The following is a 17,500-nucleotide window of genomic DNA, read 5'->3' on the forward strand; positions in this document are numbered from 1 at the left end:
TGACCAAGCACCCAGGCCGGGCAGTTTGAATGCTTTCAATTCCTGCTGCCTTTCCAAGAGCATCTCCAGCAGAGGTGTGCCTGTGGCCGACATTCTCATCCCCCAGCACGGGGACACAGCAACACTCCTAATTCAGGCAGAGATGTGCTCCTGCACCACCCCAGCCTCCCACCTAGGAGCACTTTGGTGCATTTATTCCCAGAAATAGTTTTTTTTTAAGAGGACAAAATTCCTGACACTATGCAAAGCAAGGCGCTTGGACCACTCAGAAGTACCTTGCTGAGGAGCCAGCACAGGCACTATGACAATGTGTTAGCTCACATCAGCTGGCAGATCTTCTTTCACCTCTGATAGCTTCACCAGACCCTAGGAGACAAGATCGGGAGGGACCTCGGGAACATCTGACCCATCTTCTCCTCCAAAAGCAGCTCTAACTGACCTTTACCCCCTTGTTTCCTTCACCTGTTTTAAAAACCTCCCACGCAACTTCATGCTTGCTTTTGGAGTGGCTGTCAAGTTTTCTCTTATCTCCACAGCAAAGACAAGCTGTTAGCTAACATTTGGAGATAACTGAGGAGATTTTGCAGCACCACGTCTCCATAAGTTTAAATGGGAACTTTCCAGATTAAGTTGATAGAGGAGCTCTGACTGGCTCATGTCTTGGCTTGCTAATTGGTCTGAGAAGCTGCTGAGCACTCACAGGTGGTCCTGGGGCCTTGGGGCTGCTCAGCACCACTGAAGATTAGCCCCACTGGCTGGTGTTTCCTATTTATATTCTGGAAATTATTTTTTATGAGGAAATTGTGCTGTAGGGGTCAGAGTATTTCTCTGAGAGCTTCACCCAGCTGATGAGATCAGGGTTGGGAGAGGTCGGACCACCGTGGCTGAGGCAGCCAGACTGCAACTAAGCAAATGGACTGATGGCTTGAGAGGGTGGGTGGCAGGAAGAGAAACAACAGCACAGAGAGGTGCAGCAAGGAGATGTGATGCTGCTGGGGGAGCCTGTGAGCCAAGCTCTGTCCCTTTTGTCCCCTCTGACTGGAAGGAGGGGTGGAAAGAAAAGAGCCTGGGACCTCCTGTTTAATCCATACAACATGGTTCTGGGAACAGGAGCAGTGACACGTGGTATAACCTGGCAATAGCTGCTTCTAATGAATATCTTGATCTGAATCAGACCTGGGACAGGCAAATCCTAAGACCAGCCACCCCATATCTGCCTTTTCTAAAGCAATATCATCTCTCCAGTGCTTCCTCCTGACAGCCCAGTCCTCACCCTTGGGGAAGGACTCCCATGATTTTGTTCAGGTTGCAAAATATGTAATTGATCTGACAATACAAGAACAACAACAAAACCTTTTTTGTCTGGAAGGATTAGTGTCCAGCAAGTAAATAATGGGTTGGTCAGGACTGGAGACAAGGATACTCTCCTGTTCCATCTTCCTAGGGATCAACTCCTCCATCCCCTATGCTCAGAAATACCTGTAGTGTGGGACTGGGCCACAGTCCGCTTGCTTGTGTCAAGTTGATTGCAAAACACAACAAAATTCGTGATAGCAAATGCATAATAAAAATATTTTCCTCTTATCTAAAGAAAAATTGTGGCCTGAAGTGGTGTTGATCTGCAGGACACAAAACCCAGCATTTTCATGCTCTGTGTTTTACAATAATTCTGATCATCACCGCTGTATCTGTTTTCCCTGAAGACATTTTGAAATATCACAGCATTGCGAAACAGAGTGTCAGCTCCAGGAGGTGACCTTAGTGTGAATGGGAAGGCACCACCAGGACGGCCTGGCAGGGACCGTTCTGTCTGCTCTGGAGAGGTCCACTTTCTCCTTGGCAGCTGGGAAGAACCCACCACCATGTCCAACCCCAAATTCCCCAGACTAAATGCCAAAATGGTCTTCCCTTTGAATCCCTCAGGGGTCTTGGGGAATATTGGCCCTTAAACTTCTCAATATCTGCAAGGAGAAGAGATGGAAGGAGTGTCCAGGGCTCCAGGAGTCTTGAACTGCAATATTCAGCAAAATTTTGGGTACAGCCTAAAATCCCAGGGTGCTGGGACCCAGACTTTGGTGGTGGTGACATGGCAGATTATATATATTGGGTCAGGAGACTGAGGAAATGTGGGTGAAGCCAGGGCTGAGCTCAGGGGTCTGTTTCATTGCTTGCTTCAGGACTACTGCATTACAGAGTAACCTTTGCCTGAGCTTAGACAGTTCACGGGAAAAACATCCGTACTTGAAAAAAAATGAGCTATGATATCGCTTCGGTAAAGAAGTGAATGAATGCAGTAAATGTAAGTTTTCAGGAAAGCATGTAAATGGCCTGTAAAAACTATTGAAACGTTGCCTTGCTGCTGCTGAGACAGCAGAAATGGGAGCCGCCCTTTGCTAAGTATTGCAAAAGAGCCACATTATTTGGCAGACATTAAAGATAGCTAGAGGAGGTGAGCTGGGAACATGTGTTCCTCCCCGACAACTCTCCTGCAAAATGCGGCATCACATGGTGGTGGGACCAGCTCAGAAACACATCACCCCCCACCCCTGCCGCTCTCCTCTCCCCCAGATAAAGACCCCAAGCTCAGAAACCATCTCCCAGCACCCTGTTTCCCAACACCACGCACAGGACTTGCACAGCACTGCTGCTGCAAAATGGCAGGGACATGCATGGAAAAAAGCACCCCCTGCCCACCGGGTGGGATTTTGCCGGCATCTCCAACAATGGGCTGCAGCAGGGATTTATCTGGTGAGAAAGTAGGGAAGAAGCTCCAGCAGTCTCTTTTCGCAGCCACCCCTTCAAGACAGGTGGACTTTTCTGGAGAAGTGTGTGAGCAGCATAGTAACCCATCTAGGGACCATGGGTCTGCATCACCTGCCTCCTGCACTGGCTCCCAGTAACAGCCGCACGGTCTCCAGGAATATCGTCAGTTCTGGGCTTTACCAATGAAACCAGAAACACAAGCATAAACAGCTGTGATATATTTTCAAAGGTCCAAGTCTTGTTTTGTGAGGCATAAGGGAGGAATAATCCAATAGCGGTGAATCATCTATCTCGTGTCACGCAGCATTTGTGTCAACAGCCAAGTACAGCTGCTGTAGCCCAGCTGTAGCCCTATGGCGTTGGATGCAGCACCAAGGTATTGGAAGGGGACGATGCTGGCTGAGCATTTGGGCTGTTCCTCTGCTTTTCCCCAGACCATGCAGGACAGTGTCTTTCCAGCTTCATAGCGAACCTCCATTTGCTTCCAGCCAAAGACAGGCTGAAGGATTTGGGTTCAGCCCTTCCAGCAGGCCATAGACAGGTCAGCCACCCCCCCGGCTTCCCACCTTACAGCTGCTCGGCTGGTATTATTCTGCAAATAACTTCCCCATCTAGTACGTATGCAGCTTGTTAACCCTGCTCCTAGACATGTGCCTCTAGCAGTACTCTATAAACAGCTTTTACCTTGGACGGACTCCAGCAGGACATATGGATGTATATGGTGACTGACACCAACCATCACAGCATAAAAAATGGCCAGTTCCTCTTTCCCATTAGTTTCGGTGACAACAACCCATTGGCAGGTGGTTGAGAAGTCCTGGCATTTATTTTTTTTTTATCCTCATGACTGTAGTCCGAAAGGAAACCATAGCAAATGCATCAATATGTAGATCCCCGCATGCTGAGTGATGCCGACACGGAACAGGCAGAGCTGGGTGCTCAGTTGTGCTTCCTATCCTCACTTGCCCTAAAATAGCCAGGCCAGCTGTGAGTAACGGGTCAGCTAGGGCCCTCCTGGCTCATTCCCCTTAATTAGTGGGGGATTTCTGGGAAACAAGCATTTACTGACCCACACAGGGACAGAGAGCCTGGCCCCAGTGGCATGGTGCATGGGGAGCAGACACCCCCTGGCACCAATGCTGTTGCCTCCCACCGTTTCAGCAAGCTCTGGGCCATGGGAGGCAGGCTGGGTTGGCAAACTGGTCCTTGCTAGGTGGAGCACTTGCTCCAGCAAAGCAAAAATAATTGCCGTGGTGTTTGGTCTGCAGGACACTGTGCAGAATCACTTGATCTTCACCCGGCAGCTGACCTCGGTACTGGCATCCCCAAGGCATCCAGCAGTAGCAATGTCATGAAGTGCTGGCTAAAATTCTGGCTTTTTGGAGCAAACTCGTGATAGGTGAAAGTATCATGGGTGTTTACTGATTTTGCATGTGTAAAATAATTAATTGTTCAAACAGCCCAGAAAGGTAGAAGCTAGTGTAAAAGGAATCATAGGACACATGTCTCTGCTCTGCAAAGGACTATCCTGCGGCGCCCTTGTTTGGAGAGATGCTGTTGGGTTTAGTATTTTGGCCTCAGGGTGAGTTTGCACACATGAGAAACAGCTGCAAAACAGAGGAATTCAGAAATAGCAGTGAGGTGCATCTTCCCCGTGATACTCTGGCCAGCAGTAACGCCCTGCAATCTGCCCAGGGAAGAGTGGTACAGCCAGAGTGCTCCCAGCAGCACAGGCACAGGCTGTGACCTCATGTCAGATAATGATAAGGTCATTCAACCCATTTTGCAGATGTAAGCCAGCACCAGAGAGCCCTTGTGACAGCCTGGCCCACATTAATTTACTGACCGCACCTGGGGAAGAGGCCCCGCCCTGCCAGCACCCCAAAAACCATCTTCATTCATTCCCTGACATCATCTCTGCTGACCCCATTGGCACCCCAACACGTCCCCTGTGCATCCCACAGTTCCCAACACCACCACCGACTGCTGCCTCTTCTCCCCACTGCCCTTTCTTTCACATAACGTGGTACTTTGGCTTCCAAAAGACAAGGGCTCCCAGCCCCCATTGCGTTCGACGTGGGTCCTGCCAGCACCCCACAAGCTCAGCACAAGGTAAGCAGCAACATTCCTGACCACAGCTGTGTCCTAGCTGGTTAACAAGGCTGCCGTTATCAGCTAGAAAGAAAAATCACAGTGATACACCATGCACAGCTTGTTAATTGCAAAAGAATTTAAAAAAACTGATCAGATGATGCCACTGTATTTTTATTCATGTTTCAGATAGATGGTGCATCTGCAGTGTTTTGAATTGGATCACAATCATAGGAAGGGGTTGCTTCCCACCACAGGTACACATCATTTGGACTGGAAGAAATAAGAGCAGGCAAACCTCTTCATCTCCTGGTAGGAAGCAGCATGTTAGCAGAGGACTTGGGCAGAGGCACTGAAAAGGGAATGGCAGGCATCCTCTAGTCTCGTTTCCAGGGCTAGAGCTCACAGCAATGATATTATTTTGCATTTACATGGTGCATTTCATAAAACCACAGAGCATTTTGCAAAGCCATAGTTATTGCTGTATGGAGGAGAAAAGCCAAGATGCCTGCAGGCAGAGTGCTTCCCGGGGAGCACCGAAATTACACCACGGGCTGGTTCCACTCTCGGCAGATGGATGCAAAGAAAAAGCCCACATGATCTGGCCACATCAGAATTTCAGCAGCTCACCAGGATCAGCCCAGCTCCTCCCCACTTGCTCAGGTGAGGGTGGACCATGGAGGCTTTGTTCCCCACCTCGGGATGGGCAATTGGGCAGATGGCACATCCCTGTCACCCCTGGACAAGCATTGGGGGTGGCCACAGAGAGGGGCACAGGTGCCCATCCAAGCTGTTGCTGCAGGGACAGGGATGCCCAGCAGGAAGCGAAGCAGCTCAGAGAGGGATCTCTCCGAGGATGCTCTCACCATGGCTGCAGCAGCTATGGTGCTGGGTTACACAGCCCCAGCGGGACAGGGCATTTTGGCTGGCAGACACGGTTCATCTCAGCTTTCAGATGCTCGCATGTTCCAGCGAAGTCCAGATGTTGTTCTGAGAGCTGGTGGGCTGTTTATATACCAGAGTATTCCTCTCAATATTTTAATCTGATTATTTTTTTCATTTGGGCATCTTTCCCCACTGGAAAAAAACGTGGATGTTTTTCTTTACTTGTTATGAAAATTATTTTTCAAAAGGGCCAATTCAGGCAAGCTGGTTTTAGCCAGAACACAAGCTTTACACTGAAAATTTTCTTGAAAAACCAAACATGTTGACTCTAGTTTTCCACCAGAAAAAGAGACAGTAGACAGGGAGATTTAAAGACATGTAGCAATGCACCACTATTTGAATACATGTAGAGGGACAAAATAACCAATGTTACTTACTGGGGCTGGCACTTACACTCTTTCATAGCCCCAGCTGAGAAACCTCCCAATTTTACCAGGCACAGAGATCACATCCGATTTATCAATGCCATTTTTCAGGGATCTCTTGATGACTTATTTTCAGGTTAATGAGCAGGGCAGCAGCACACATTGCCCAGCAGGAGAAAGCATCCCATGCACGTACACCGCTCTGTACTCCTGCATCCCTCCCCATCCCCCTGGGGTCCCCTAGCAGTAAAGGGCAGCAAGGAGGAGGAGGAGCAGGAGGAAGAGCACCCCTAGCATAGCCAGGCAGGGGAAGGTGGTGGGGACAGCGGGGGCGACGCGTGTCTGCGTCACCCGCAGCGTTCGGTCCCACTGGGTGAGGATGGCCTTTCTGGCCCCGCTCCACTTCCCTGGGCCCATCAGCCGAAACTGGTAGGGGCTGCAGGGGCCAAAGACGACCTCCAGGGCCAGCCGCGGGTCCGTCAGCAGGAGCTTCAGCACGTTGGGCTTCACACCGATGGCCGAGGCCAGCTCGTCCATGTAAGTGATATAATCCGTCTGCAGCGTGGTGCTGTTCCCATACCTTCCGGGGAGAGAGGAGAGGAAAAGAGGGGTTGCTTTAGGTTTTTCCCTTTGTTTTTTTAATATTTTTTTTCCTTTAAGCACAGTGAGGGCAGAGTCTGTCCCCTGCTCTCCCCTGCCAAAGCTGGGGAGCAGAGCTGGCGGGGGGGCACGGCTCCAGGGGACATGCATCATTGCTGCTGTTAGTGGAGGAATCTGGCTCACAAGAAAACATTGCGTTTTGAAACTTCCTACAATGCAACGGTTTCTAAAAACAAAAGAAAACATAGCTTGGGCCAGGTTCAGCTTTCACTGGTTATACTCCTATTTTTAAAGTATTGCTTCACTATAATATCAGTCAGACTCAGAGAGGGGGAAAGCAAGGCACTTTCATGGACTTTATGAAACAAAAAAAGGGTCACTTTGAAGAATAATGATGGAAATGTTCTATTTCTGCTGGAGCCTCACCCTGATTCTGTGTGAATGAGAAATGCTTTTTCAGCCTGATAATGCTCAGTGATGGCAAATGAGCATTTTTAGACAGGAAATATTTCCATCATGAATTTTCCACCCAAACTTGCCTGATTCAGGCCTCCATGGGGCTGGTGGAAACATATCCGCTGACACCAGTGGGCTGGTTGGGGCTTCCTCATTGCAGAGGGGCCGCCTGGAGGTTAATTCATCTGAGACTCAAACAGGGCTTTTCAAAGGACCCTGCTTGGATGGAGCTGCCTGTCCCTTGCTCACAAACTGCCCCCACGGCAGCTCACCCAGCACCCTCATCCATCCCACTTGGGGCTGAGACGATGGCAGGGCTCCTCTGCCAGCACAGGGAGACCCATGAGCTGCTCTTACCACTTGAGCTTCTTCCCCATCTTCTCATCGATGTCATGCATCATCTCGCTGACTGGGGGGAGCGTGCACTGCCCTTAAAAGAGCAAGAAGAGTATCAGCAAAGGGACATGATGCCCAGGAGATCCCTCCTGCAGCAGGTGGGGTGTGCAGGGATCAGCTGAGCTCTTGGGTGCCTCTCTTCCCTTTGGTGTCAAGATCTGGGCTTGGGTCAAGCTTGGGTGTTGAGGATGTGACAACACTGGCTCTCCTGTCCTTTAAGGTATGTAGTGACGCCCAAGAGGCTCTTCTCCCCCAGGCAGCCCCACCACATTGCCATCTGCAGTGGGCTGAGAAGTGACCTGCTCCCATGGTGCAAGCTACCCCATCACATGGGGATCCCATTATTGGTATTTCTGGCCAAACTCCTTTGTGTTCTTGAGCACTCAGGCACTACCCTGATTTTCGGTTTGAACATGCACATTGCTGCTGGGAAACACTACTTCCTATTGACAGAAAACAGACCTTTGCCCAGCACAAGCTCGTCCACCTACCCTGAAACACCTTGATTGCCCAGCGGCACTGGAGGTCCGCTGTTGGGATGATGGGTCCAAGGGACTGGACTAGCCCAATGACTGCCATGGTTGGCTTCTCCAGCCGAGGAGGGAGGATGCCTTTGTAGAGGGTGACCTGATTGTCCCTGCTTTTGATGATGGAATCATCCTCCATGAAAGGGTAAGAGTAACTGTAACCAGTGGCAAAGACTACCGCATCGATGTCATCCTGCACAGTCCCATCTTGGAACAAGACGGACGTTTCTCTGAACTCCTTCACGTTTGGCTTAATCACCACCACGCCACAGGCGATGCGGCTCGGGAGGTCATCATTGAACACCGGCTCCTTGCGGGAAGTTCTGCAAGGGCAAAGGTGGTGGGGCTGTCACAGAGGTGGCTTCTGCTGCCAGCCCAGGATAGGCATGGTCCAGCCCCGTTCCAGAACCAGCACCCCCAGGGGGTTTGGGGATGGATGGCCCCACGCACACCTGTTCAGTGGCATGAGGCCGAAGTTCTCGTGCTTGAAGAACCGGTTCATGCCTCTCACATACAGCCAGTCGCTGATCGCCCTGGGGAGGATGTTCCCCAGCCAGGTCCGGAAACGAGTGATGACCAGCATGTCCCAGGGGTAGCCGTTGTCCCAGACGCGGCTCATCACCCAGGACCCACTTCGGGAGCTCAGGTAGACCTGGGGGGATGTCCAGGTAGGGGTGAGCCACCTCCGTGATGGCTGTGAGTCCCCAGGGCTGTGGCACGTGCTCAAGCAAATGGGGACCCCCCCTTCCCCAATGACTCTGGTGCAGGTCCCCGTACCTGTGATGCCACGGCACTGAGCTCCACAGCAATGTCACTGCCCGAGTTGCCCAAGCCTATCACCAGCACCTTCTTCCCTCTGAACTTCTCTGGCTCCTTGTACTCTCGGCTGTGGAAGTAGCAGCCTTTAAACTTCTGTATTCCTGGGGAGGAGAACAGAAAGGGTCGTAATTCACCACAGGAATGAAAGGGAGAGGCTGTGCTGGCTTTGGCATCTCCCCTTCCCACAGATGCTGCTGGAGCATCCACCAGAGCATTTCTCACAGTAGTATATGTCTCCTGTATACAGAGGGATGCTGCAAACCCATAGTCAGTTGAGATCTGTCTCTGGCTTCATTCAATATTTAAACAGAAATGGTGTGCAAGCACAGGATACCTTTTCATGGTACTTCTGTACCCCAAAAGGGTACCACTGCAACCCCAACATCACCCCGTGGTGCCTGGACAGCCACACTCCATCCCCTTGTTGTGGCTTTATACCCTTGTGGTAGTAAGCAACAGGGAAGCAGCTTTCATTGAAAAAAGAGAAGATGGCAAAGGACCTGAGGGCAGTTTTCCTGACCAGCTGATGCTTCAAGCCTGTGTCCTCCAAACAGACCCCCAGCACCAAATTTTTCTTGCCAGAGAGAAAGTTTTTTCCCAATATGTGCCAGTACACAGAGAGAATGTGCTGGTTTGGGTTGGGATAGAGTTAATTTTCTTCATAGTAGCTAGTATGGGGCTGTGTTTTGGATTTGTGCTGAAAACAGTGTTGATAAGAGAGGGATGTTTTAGGTACTGCTGAGCAGCGCTTATACAGAGTCAAGGCCTTTTCTGCTTCTCACCCCACCCCACCAGCAAGTAAGCTGGGGGTGCACAAGAATTTGGGAGGGGACACAGCTGGGACAGCTGACCCCAGCTGACCAAAGGGATATTCCAGACCATATGACGTCACGGTCAGCATATAAAGCTGGGGGAAGAAGGAGGAAGTGGGGGACATTCAGAGCGATGGCGTTTGTCTTCCCAAGTAACAGTTACACGTGACGGAGCCCTGCTTTCCTGGAGATGGCTGAACACCTGCCTGCCCATGGGAAGTAGGGAATGAATTCCTTGTTTTGCTTTGCTTGCGTGCACAGCTTTTGCTTTACCTGTTAAACTGTCTTTTATCTCAACTCACGAGTCTTCTCACTTTTACTCTTCCAATTCTTTCCCCCATCCCACCGAGGGAGGAGTGAGCAAGCAGCTGTGTGGGGCTTAGTTGTCAGCAGGGGTTAAACCATGACAGAGGCAAAGGCTGTTGGGTAATGTGCATGACATTTGTACTAGAAATCGTGGGAAAATGCAAAAAAAAAAAAATTATTTTACAAAATCCTTTTATGAAAAAACTTCTGTTAAAGGAAACAGCCTGAAGTATTTTTTTCTGGGAAAGATTAACATTGTCCCTGCTTTGATATAGTTTGGATAGTGAGTCTTTTTTCTTAAAAATACAGGTTTTGATTTCCTGAATGGACCCCCATCCCCCCAAATATTGCTTTCCTTTTAATGCTAAAAAGGTATTTTTTTTCTAGGGAAGAACATTGTGATAGATTTGCCCTGCTTTGTCCCAGCGGATGAATTCCACACGCGCAGCTTACCTGGAAAATCAGCGAGGGGGAGGTTTGGGTAGACATGATGCCCAGAGCAAACCATAACAGCATCAAAAACTGCTGTCTCTTCCTTCCCGTCTCTCTGGGTCACCACCTCCCATTGCCCCGTCACAGAAAAGTCAGGGCGTTTTTTAACCTTGGTGACCAGGGTCTTAAAGGAAACAAAAGAAAGAGATCCGTGGGTGTCTGCAGAGCAGACCAAAAGGTTTAGGGAGCCAGTGGAATTCAGAGGCCCCGAGGAGCCCTGGGGATATTTGCCCCTGCGATTTCATGCCAGCAGCTCTGGGGAGGGCGCAGAGAGGGGAGCTGATGAGACCTGCTTTAACAAAACCAGGAGTTTTTTCCCCAGAATATTTTGTCCCAAGATTTGGGAGACCCAGGCACAGAGGTGATGTCCCTCCAGCCCAGGTCCCCCCACTACTCACTGCCCCTCTCCACTCCAGGCTTTTTACCTTGAACTGTATGTGCCGGAGGAGGTCAAAGTGCTCAGCGTACTTGCAGATGTAGTGCTGGAGCCTGGCGTTGTGCATGTAGTTGGGGTGGTCTTCAGGGAAGGGGAAGTCAGGGTAACACATCATCTCTTTGCAGGAGTTGGTGAAGACAGTGCGGTAGATGCTGGCTCTGCCTTCCTCTGCCTGGTCCTGGAGGGAGAAGAGCGTGGACGAGTCCCATTAAGGGGGACACTACCTGGAGCCCTGCACCAACTCCTCCAGGCTGGAGCCAGAGAAAACCGGCAAAGCCATCAAGCACAATAACCAAATAACTCTCTATGAGCACAGAAGTGTCCTAACAGTCTGGGAGGAGGGTTTGCATCACCCAAGGCATTTAGGACCCAGTTACATGTGCATCTGCCAGGGAAAGTGGAAACCTCAGGGGAAGAGAGCACTGTGGGAGGACCATGCCAGAGCCTCTCCACTGCACATCCAGAAAGCCTCAGGAGGTTCGCTGTGACACAGCTACACTCATGCACATGGACACATGCAAAATATCACAGGAGACAAGTAAGACGGGACCTCCCAGTGCCCAACTTCCCGCTGGTCTGCCTGTAAAGCTTCCAAATCCCACGGGCACTCCCGGTCATCACTCCTTTGTGTACACGGTCTTGGCGATTGCACAATCAAAGGCAGAAGCCCGGCCAGGTACGTTTGCTTTGGTGCCGTGGCTTGGCTGCCCATGCTTTATGCAACTGCAGGGCAGGTCTGGCCAGGGACACAGATGAAGGCTTGTGCCTACCGCTAGCAATGCACGTGCCAGCTGGCCACTGTCCTGCTGACATCTAGAAGGGCAGGACATGAGGGATCTGCTGAAATCCCCAAGACCACTGTGCAATCAGTGGGGCTCAGGCTGGCCTGGTCCAGTCCTGCCCAAAACGGCCAGCCCCACGCTGTCCTGTCCCCATCGGGGAGGGCACTTGCTATGTCTGCCCTGACACTCGGCACTTAAGAGCACAAAACACAGCTAATGCATTTCCCTTTCCTGATGGCTTTGATGCCAGCACAGAGCTGGGAAAAATGCAGGTTTCTGCACTGGAAAATCCATATCTGAGGTGGCCAAAAGATTACCAACTTCTAATAAAAGAAAAAAAAAAAAACCAAGCCAGATAAGGAGCTGAAGTGATTTTGACTTTTCCCCTCAATGGTGATATTCTTTTCTGAAATTCTCCATCCTTAATATCAAAAAGTATTGCTAAACTTTCTGGAGGAATTCGTGGAACCTTCCCCCGAAAAGACAGAAAACATGTGGTCCATGTTTTGAGATAAATCAAACATTTCAGATCACCCAGAACAAGCTTTCTGCCCTCCCCCTCTGCCCCGGGGTTTAACTTGCACAGGCCCAATTCCTTTCCCTAATGGCACCCCAAGCTGCTCCTGCAACTGTGATCACATCCCAAACTGTCCCCTCAGCCCCAGCTTGCTGGCAGCAAAGTGGCACAAGATGGCTCTGAGTCCAACCCTCTGATTATTCATTCGGGCTCCTCTGCGGCTCCGTGGTACATGGCCACTACATAAAAGCATGCTGAGGGCTGCCCTGTGCACCAGCGAGAGCCCTGAGGGGTTTGCATCCCCTTGGCTGCAGAGAAGCTGTTGATTCCCTCTGTCCCTAAAGGAGCAAGAATGGCGTTTCAGAGGGGACTTGGCTTGGCTGAAGCAGGTGGCTCAGCGAGTCAGGGGATGGCTAGGCTGTCCCCAGGGTACGGGAGGGGACCTGGGGACCTGTATTGAACCAGTCAAGCCCTCCCACATGCAGCCATCAGAGCAGAGCAAGTGGGTGCAGGCACGCAGGGTGCGAGCGGGTGCAGGTTTCCCCAGCCAGCTCTGAAACCAGGCAGCCAAAGCCACTCACCGTGTAGCGCCAGAGCCCCCCGACGTCCTCGCTCTGCTCGAAGCAGGTGGGCTCCAGCCCTTCTTCCAGGCAGCACTTGATGGCCGCCAGCCCACTGACGCCTGCGCCCACCACCGCCACGCGCCGCACCATACCGTCCTGCCTGCGGGAGAACGCGGCTGTGGTGGAGCGGAGACAGGCCAGGCACGCTGGCCAAGGTGGGTCTGCAGCCCCCAGCAATGCCCTGCGGGAGCAGGGCACCTCCTCCCCAGCACAACTCCCCCAGCTCCTTAGGTAACCCGGGGGGTTTCTTGCTGATCCTTGCTCACCTGCTTCCCGTGCAGCCCCAAGGTACGTGCGTAAGAGTTTTGGGCGGGGTGGAAGAGCTTGTCCCAGTACCCAGGGGCTCTCTCAGGGAGAGGAGCAGTGGCTCGGGAGGAGCTCCCCTGGAAAAGCAAAGCTCTTTTATGCAGCATTGCACAGGAGGCAGGGCCAGCACCAAGGGGTTGTTTCAATGAGCGACTTGTGCTTTTTGGACTTTAGCAAGCCTGGAGCTGTAACATGAGGAGGAGCTGTGGGCACAGAGCTCCTAAATTAGGAAATAAAGTGTTGGACTGAAATTATTGCAAGATAGAGCCCAGGGTCACTGAGCTGTGGCAGCCACCTCTGGCCCATGGGATGAGCAGCATCCCTCATATGCGTGCACACACACACCTCTCCAAAATGGCACGGCGATGCCTATGTCATCAAGAACAGCAGGTAGGACCAGGCTGCCCAACCTCGCCCCACCATTCCACCCCAGCACTGCAGTTATTCCCCTGCAAAGAGGGCAGCTGGCAGTGCCACCCCAAGGACAAGCCACCCCAGCATCGGGCAGGTTCCTGTTCAAAGCACCTGACTGCTTTCCCCGCTTCTAATAAATGGGGTAAGTGTGTTTAAGAGGACATCTGCAGGGCAGGACAAAGCACAGGCAAGTGCAAAGGAGTCTGTTTGCAAATCCCAGTCCATCTCTGCACTCTTCATCTAAGTCTCATTGTGTGAGTTCATCCATCAAACCCCTGCCTGCAGACAGGTCCCTGGGGACAACAGTTCGGCTGGGAGTATGCCTGTTTGAGAGTTGCTGGAGCCTCTAAAGCTGTCTAAGCTGGGCTGTTAATTAACGCTAAATTGACTTGAAATAGAGCAGAGAATGCCAGAAAAAAATGATTGAACAACCAAACAGAAAAAGAATGAAATTGCTAATTTTTCCACTCTCTGCCAACTTGGTTGGACTTTCCAAGGCATCAGCTTTGGAGTCATTGTTAAGTTGACTGAATACAAATAAACTGCCAAGCTGGCTTTATGGATTCCCAGCCTAGAGGAAGTGTGGATCATCTCCTGCAGGACATGATCTGGAGGAGGACTTCTATGAATTAAAACATTTGTCAGAAAACTACACCCAGGAGCGATGCACACTGAGAGAGCATGCCTGCTCCTGGCCCTGGCATGGGGATAGGAAAGGTCAACCCAAGGCAGAAGGAGGGGGACAAAGGTGCAGGAAGAGTCAATCATTTACCTGGAGTGACACAGCTGTCAAGTGCTGGAAAGAGGAAAAAGCCCTGGACCTCTTGGCTCATCATTTCCCAGCTGCCATTTTCCTCAAAAAAAAAAAAAAAAGAAAAAAAAAATTTTAACATTTCCCCCCCCCCGCCTCTCTAAAAAGTAAAAACAAAGGGAAGGAGAACTGCAGGTGTGGGAAGGCAGAGAAAAGAAGAAAAGTCAAGGTGTTCAAAAATCCCTGGGGGGCGGGGGGGGGAATAATCAAAAGCTTCAACATTTCTAATGGCACTAGAGGTAGTTCTGCCCAACACCTGCAAACTCCTGTTTGACTTTTTATCATATGCTACAGGAAAGCAAGAGCAGAAGAGGGCTCCTAACTTCCAAAAGAGCAAGAACAGCTGGGAAAAAGCAGTCTCACCTACAAAAACCTGCCGCTTTCCAGCCTGAAGCTGCCTTGCACCAGCAGCACGGCTGAGGCTGGAGGTGGTTTCTTGTGATGTTCAGAGGGGTCACAGCATGACAACGGGAACGCTGCTGGGGACAACCTGCAGTGACAGGAGCTATGAGAGGCCGATGGCACCATTTGCCTTGGTGTGCACCGTGACCCCAGCCCCCTGCACAGCTCATGTGATTGCAGCTCTGTTTGTCCTGGCTGCCATCAGGGCTGCTGGCTGCTGCACCGAGAGACGTGTACTCATTAACCAGGGGCTGTGCAGATGGTAGGCAGGGGTCACTGGCCACCACAGCCAGTCCCTCTGCAGCCACTCTCAACCCTCCCGCTGGTAGTAGCAGCAAAGCAGAGAGTGAAATATCCTCCAGTTTTGATTCCTTTGCTGCCCGCAAAGGCTCCCTGAGGCAGCAGCCGGAGGGATGCTCGGCACACACCCCGGCTGCAAGGCTGGGCAGCGGCTTGCCCACGTGCCGCACTGCTCATGCTTCGGCCGGACCGGGCTCTGCAGCACTGGATGCGGCATAACACCCACAGCAAGAGCCAGATGCTTCCCCAAGGAGCATTTCAGTCAAAATAGCCAGGAAGAGGAAGATCCCTCACTGTACCGAAGGGCAATAAACCCCAGCACGGCACCTCGACTGCAGCAGTCGGCCCAGGGCCAGCCAGGTGCCATGCCGGCCGGGAGCAGCCTTTGGCCTCATGAAGGGCACGTCCCCGGGTTCTCCTCTGATCTTGCCAGAGCATGCCACCGGGCATGACCACAGAGCTGCAGCTGGGCTCCCGACTCCATTGGCAGCCAGGGATGAACCAAACTTGCCAGAGGTGCCGCTGGCCCTGCTGGGGAGCGGTGGGGGCCTGCGCCCCACGGGCGCCTGTGACTCCCGTGGGGCCATTGATCATCCTCTCCTCCAGCATCCCTCGGGCTCTGCTCAGCCCTTTGGTGTGCAGCTACATTGTTCAACCATCTTTGAAGTGTGAAATGAGAAACACCCCTCCAGCCCTCCGGAGCAGCCAGCAGCACTGCGGCAGCCACGGCTGGTCGAGGGGACAATAAATTCGCGGCTGGAGTTACACAAAGGGAGGCAGTAAACAAGCACAAGTTCACCTCTCATTTGCTCTGTACTAATTGCATCGGAGCACTTCCCTGGCCAGCTCTTGTTTTTCTTGAACGTGGCTAAAGATCCATTTTTCATTTGCTTTTTCACACCCTTCTTCCCCATTTTTGTTTGTGAGCAAAATCCTTCCAGGGAAGGGCTGCAGGACCATTCCCATTAGGTTTGGGGCTGATGGATGGAGCACCCCAGGGGAGGCCAAAGCCTTGCGATGGGGGAGCAAATGTAACAGCATCTCTTTGCTCTTCTTAATCCTCCTGTCAGCCCTGAAAATTGGTTTTGCCATTCCCTAGGGAGCTATTCTGATCTGCACTCTTTCAGCAGAGCTGGGAGCTCCGAGGGCATCGCTCACCCTCAGCTTCACAGCTCACCAGTCACCTTCCCAGACAAGGACAAACCAACCGAAAAACTCACCATGCCTCCCATGAAATCTTTTTTAGGTACAGCAGTTGCAACAGGATAACACATCTCATTGCTTCTATCTCAAAGACATCTCTACTCTAAATCCTTTCCCCCTACACTACCCCCCAGCCTTGGAGCTTTGTGTCCTGCAGAACTCCAGTCCATCTCCATGTCCTCTCTGAGATTCATCCTTAGGCAGAGCCTCTCTCTGTCCTCCCTCATTTTTTTCTTCTGCCCATGTGTTATTTTCTAGAGGTGCTGTCTGAATGCAGACAGGATCCTGAGAACACCCAGAAACTGCTGAGAGCATCAGGTGAAACCTCACGGGAAGCCACAGCCACCCCGTTGCAATGTAAGCTGCTTGAAGGTACCTGGCTTTCAGGATGTCACACAGGATCTTCCTTTCCTTGGGCAATCACCTGGCATGAAGGCACCCAAGTGTTTACCTGGCTTCTACCCCGCTCCAAGCCTTACACAACCCACCAGGGAGGAGCAGAGGCCCACAAGGACACGCGAGTCAAATGCCTTCACCGCAACCCAGGTGAAGCACTGCTCCGGCCAGTGATACACAGCTCTTGCCATGCTTGTGGCGATTGCTGCAGCTTGCCTGGGGCCAGAGGTACTACAGACATGGACAACCCATGGGATCTGCTCCCAAATGTGGGAATTGTCCCAAGCGTTACTCTTCCCTCAAGAAAACCCCTTCTTCCTGGCTGCTTCTCCTACCCCTGCCCTGCCAGTATTTTGGCAGGGACCTCCCTAGGGAAAGGCCTGTCCTCTGTCACAAACATGCAAGACTTGCTTGCAGTCCCAGGTCTTGGTGAGGTCCCAGACTGGGATTGCAAATTTTGAGCTGGTTTCCTGCACACCCTTGCCAGAGAAGGAGCAAACACAGCCTTAGCAGCTCAAGTCTTAGCAAAAAACCTCTCCGGGGTGCTTTGTGACCACACCTGCCTGGAACAGGTTTTGTGGCTTAAGGATCACATAATTCCTGCTAATTAACCATGCTTTCCCTTTTGTCCTCTGGAGAGAGGTATTCAGCAGAAGGTATCTGGTTTAACCACCCTGGAGGAGGAAGGCAGCAGATTATCCCCAGAGCAAACCTCCACGGGCACACACTCGTCCTTAC

The 17,500-nt window shown here is 51.6% G+C and overlaps 1 protein-coding gene across 1 annotated transcript; it reads right to left on the minus strand.

Moving 5' to 3' along the window:
* Positions 1-5,007: 5,007 nt before the first annotated feature.
* On the minus strand, positions 5,008-13,333 carry LOC128148416 (dimethylaniline monooxygenase [N-oxide-forming] 3-like). The gene is made up of 9 exons (XM_052802229.1): positions 13,197-13,333; positions 12,889-13,030; positions 10,998-11,186; positions 10,534-10,696; positions 8,921-9,063; positions 8,596-8,795; positions 8,108-8,466; positions 7,578-7,650; positions 5,008-6,744 (listed from the first exon to the last, which is right to left on the minus strand). Exons 2-9 carry the CDS (start codon positions 13,018-13,020, stop codon positions 6,405-6,407), a joined length of 1,599 nt encoding a protein of 532 aa, XP_052658189.1. The 5' UTR covers positions 13,021-13,030; positions 13,197-13,333; the 3' UTR covers positions 5,008-6,404.
* Between the last annotated feature and the right edge of the window lie 4,167 nt (positions 13,334-17,500).

Source organism: Harpia harpyja, chromosome 11 (assembly GCF_026419915.1).
Source record: "Harpia harpyja isolate bHarHar1 chromosome 11, bHarHar1 primary haplotype, whole genome shotgun sequence".
NCBI classification, from domain to species: Eukaryota; Metazoa; Chordata; class Aves; order Accipitriformes; family Accipitridae; genus Harpia; species Harpia harpyja.

Coding starts and splice junctions, on each gene's coding strand:
- LOC128148416 (XM_052802229.1), bottom strand. CDS start 13,020: ATGGTGCGGCGCGTGGCGGTGGTGGGCGCAGGCGTCAGTGGGCTGGCG. Junction 9,064..10,533: donor CCCCCTCGCTGATTTTCCAG/GTAAGCTGCGCG, acceptor TCTCCTCCCCAG/GAATACAGAAGTTTAAAGGC. Junction 8,796..8,920: donor TCAGTGCCGTGGCATCACAG/GTACGGGGACCT, acceptor ACATCCCCCCAG/GTCTACCTGAGCTCCCGAAG.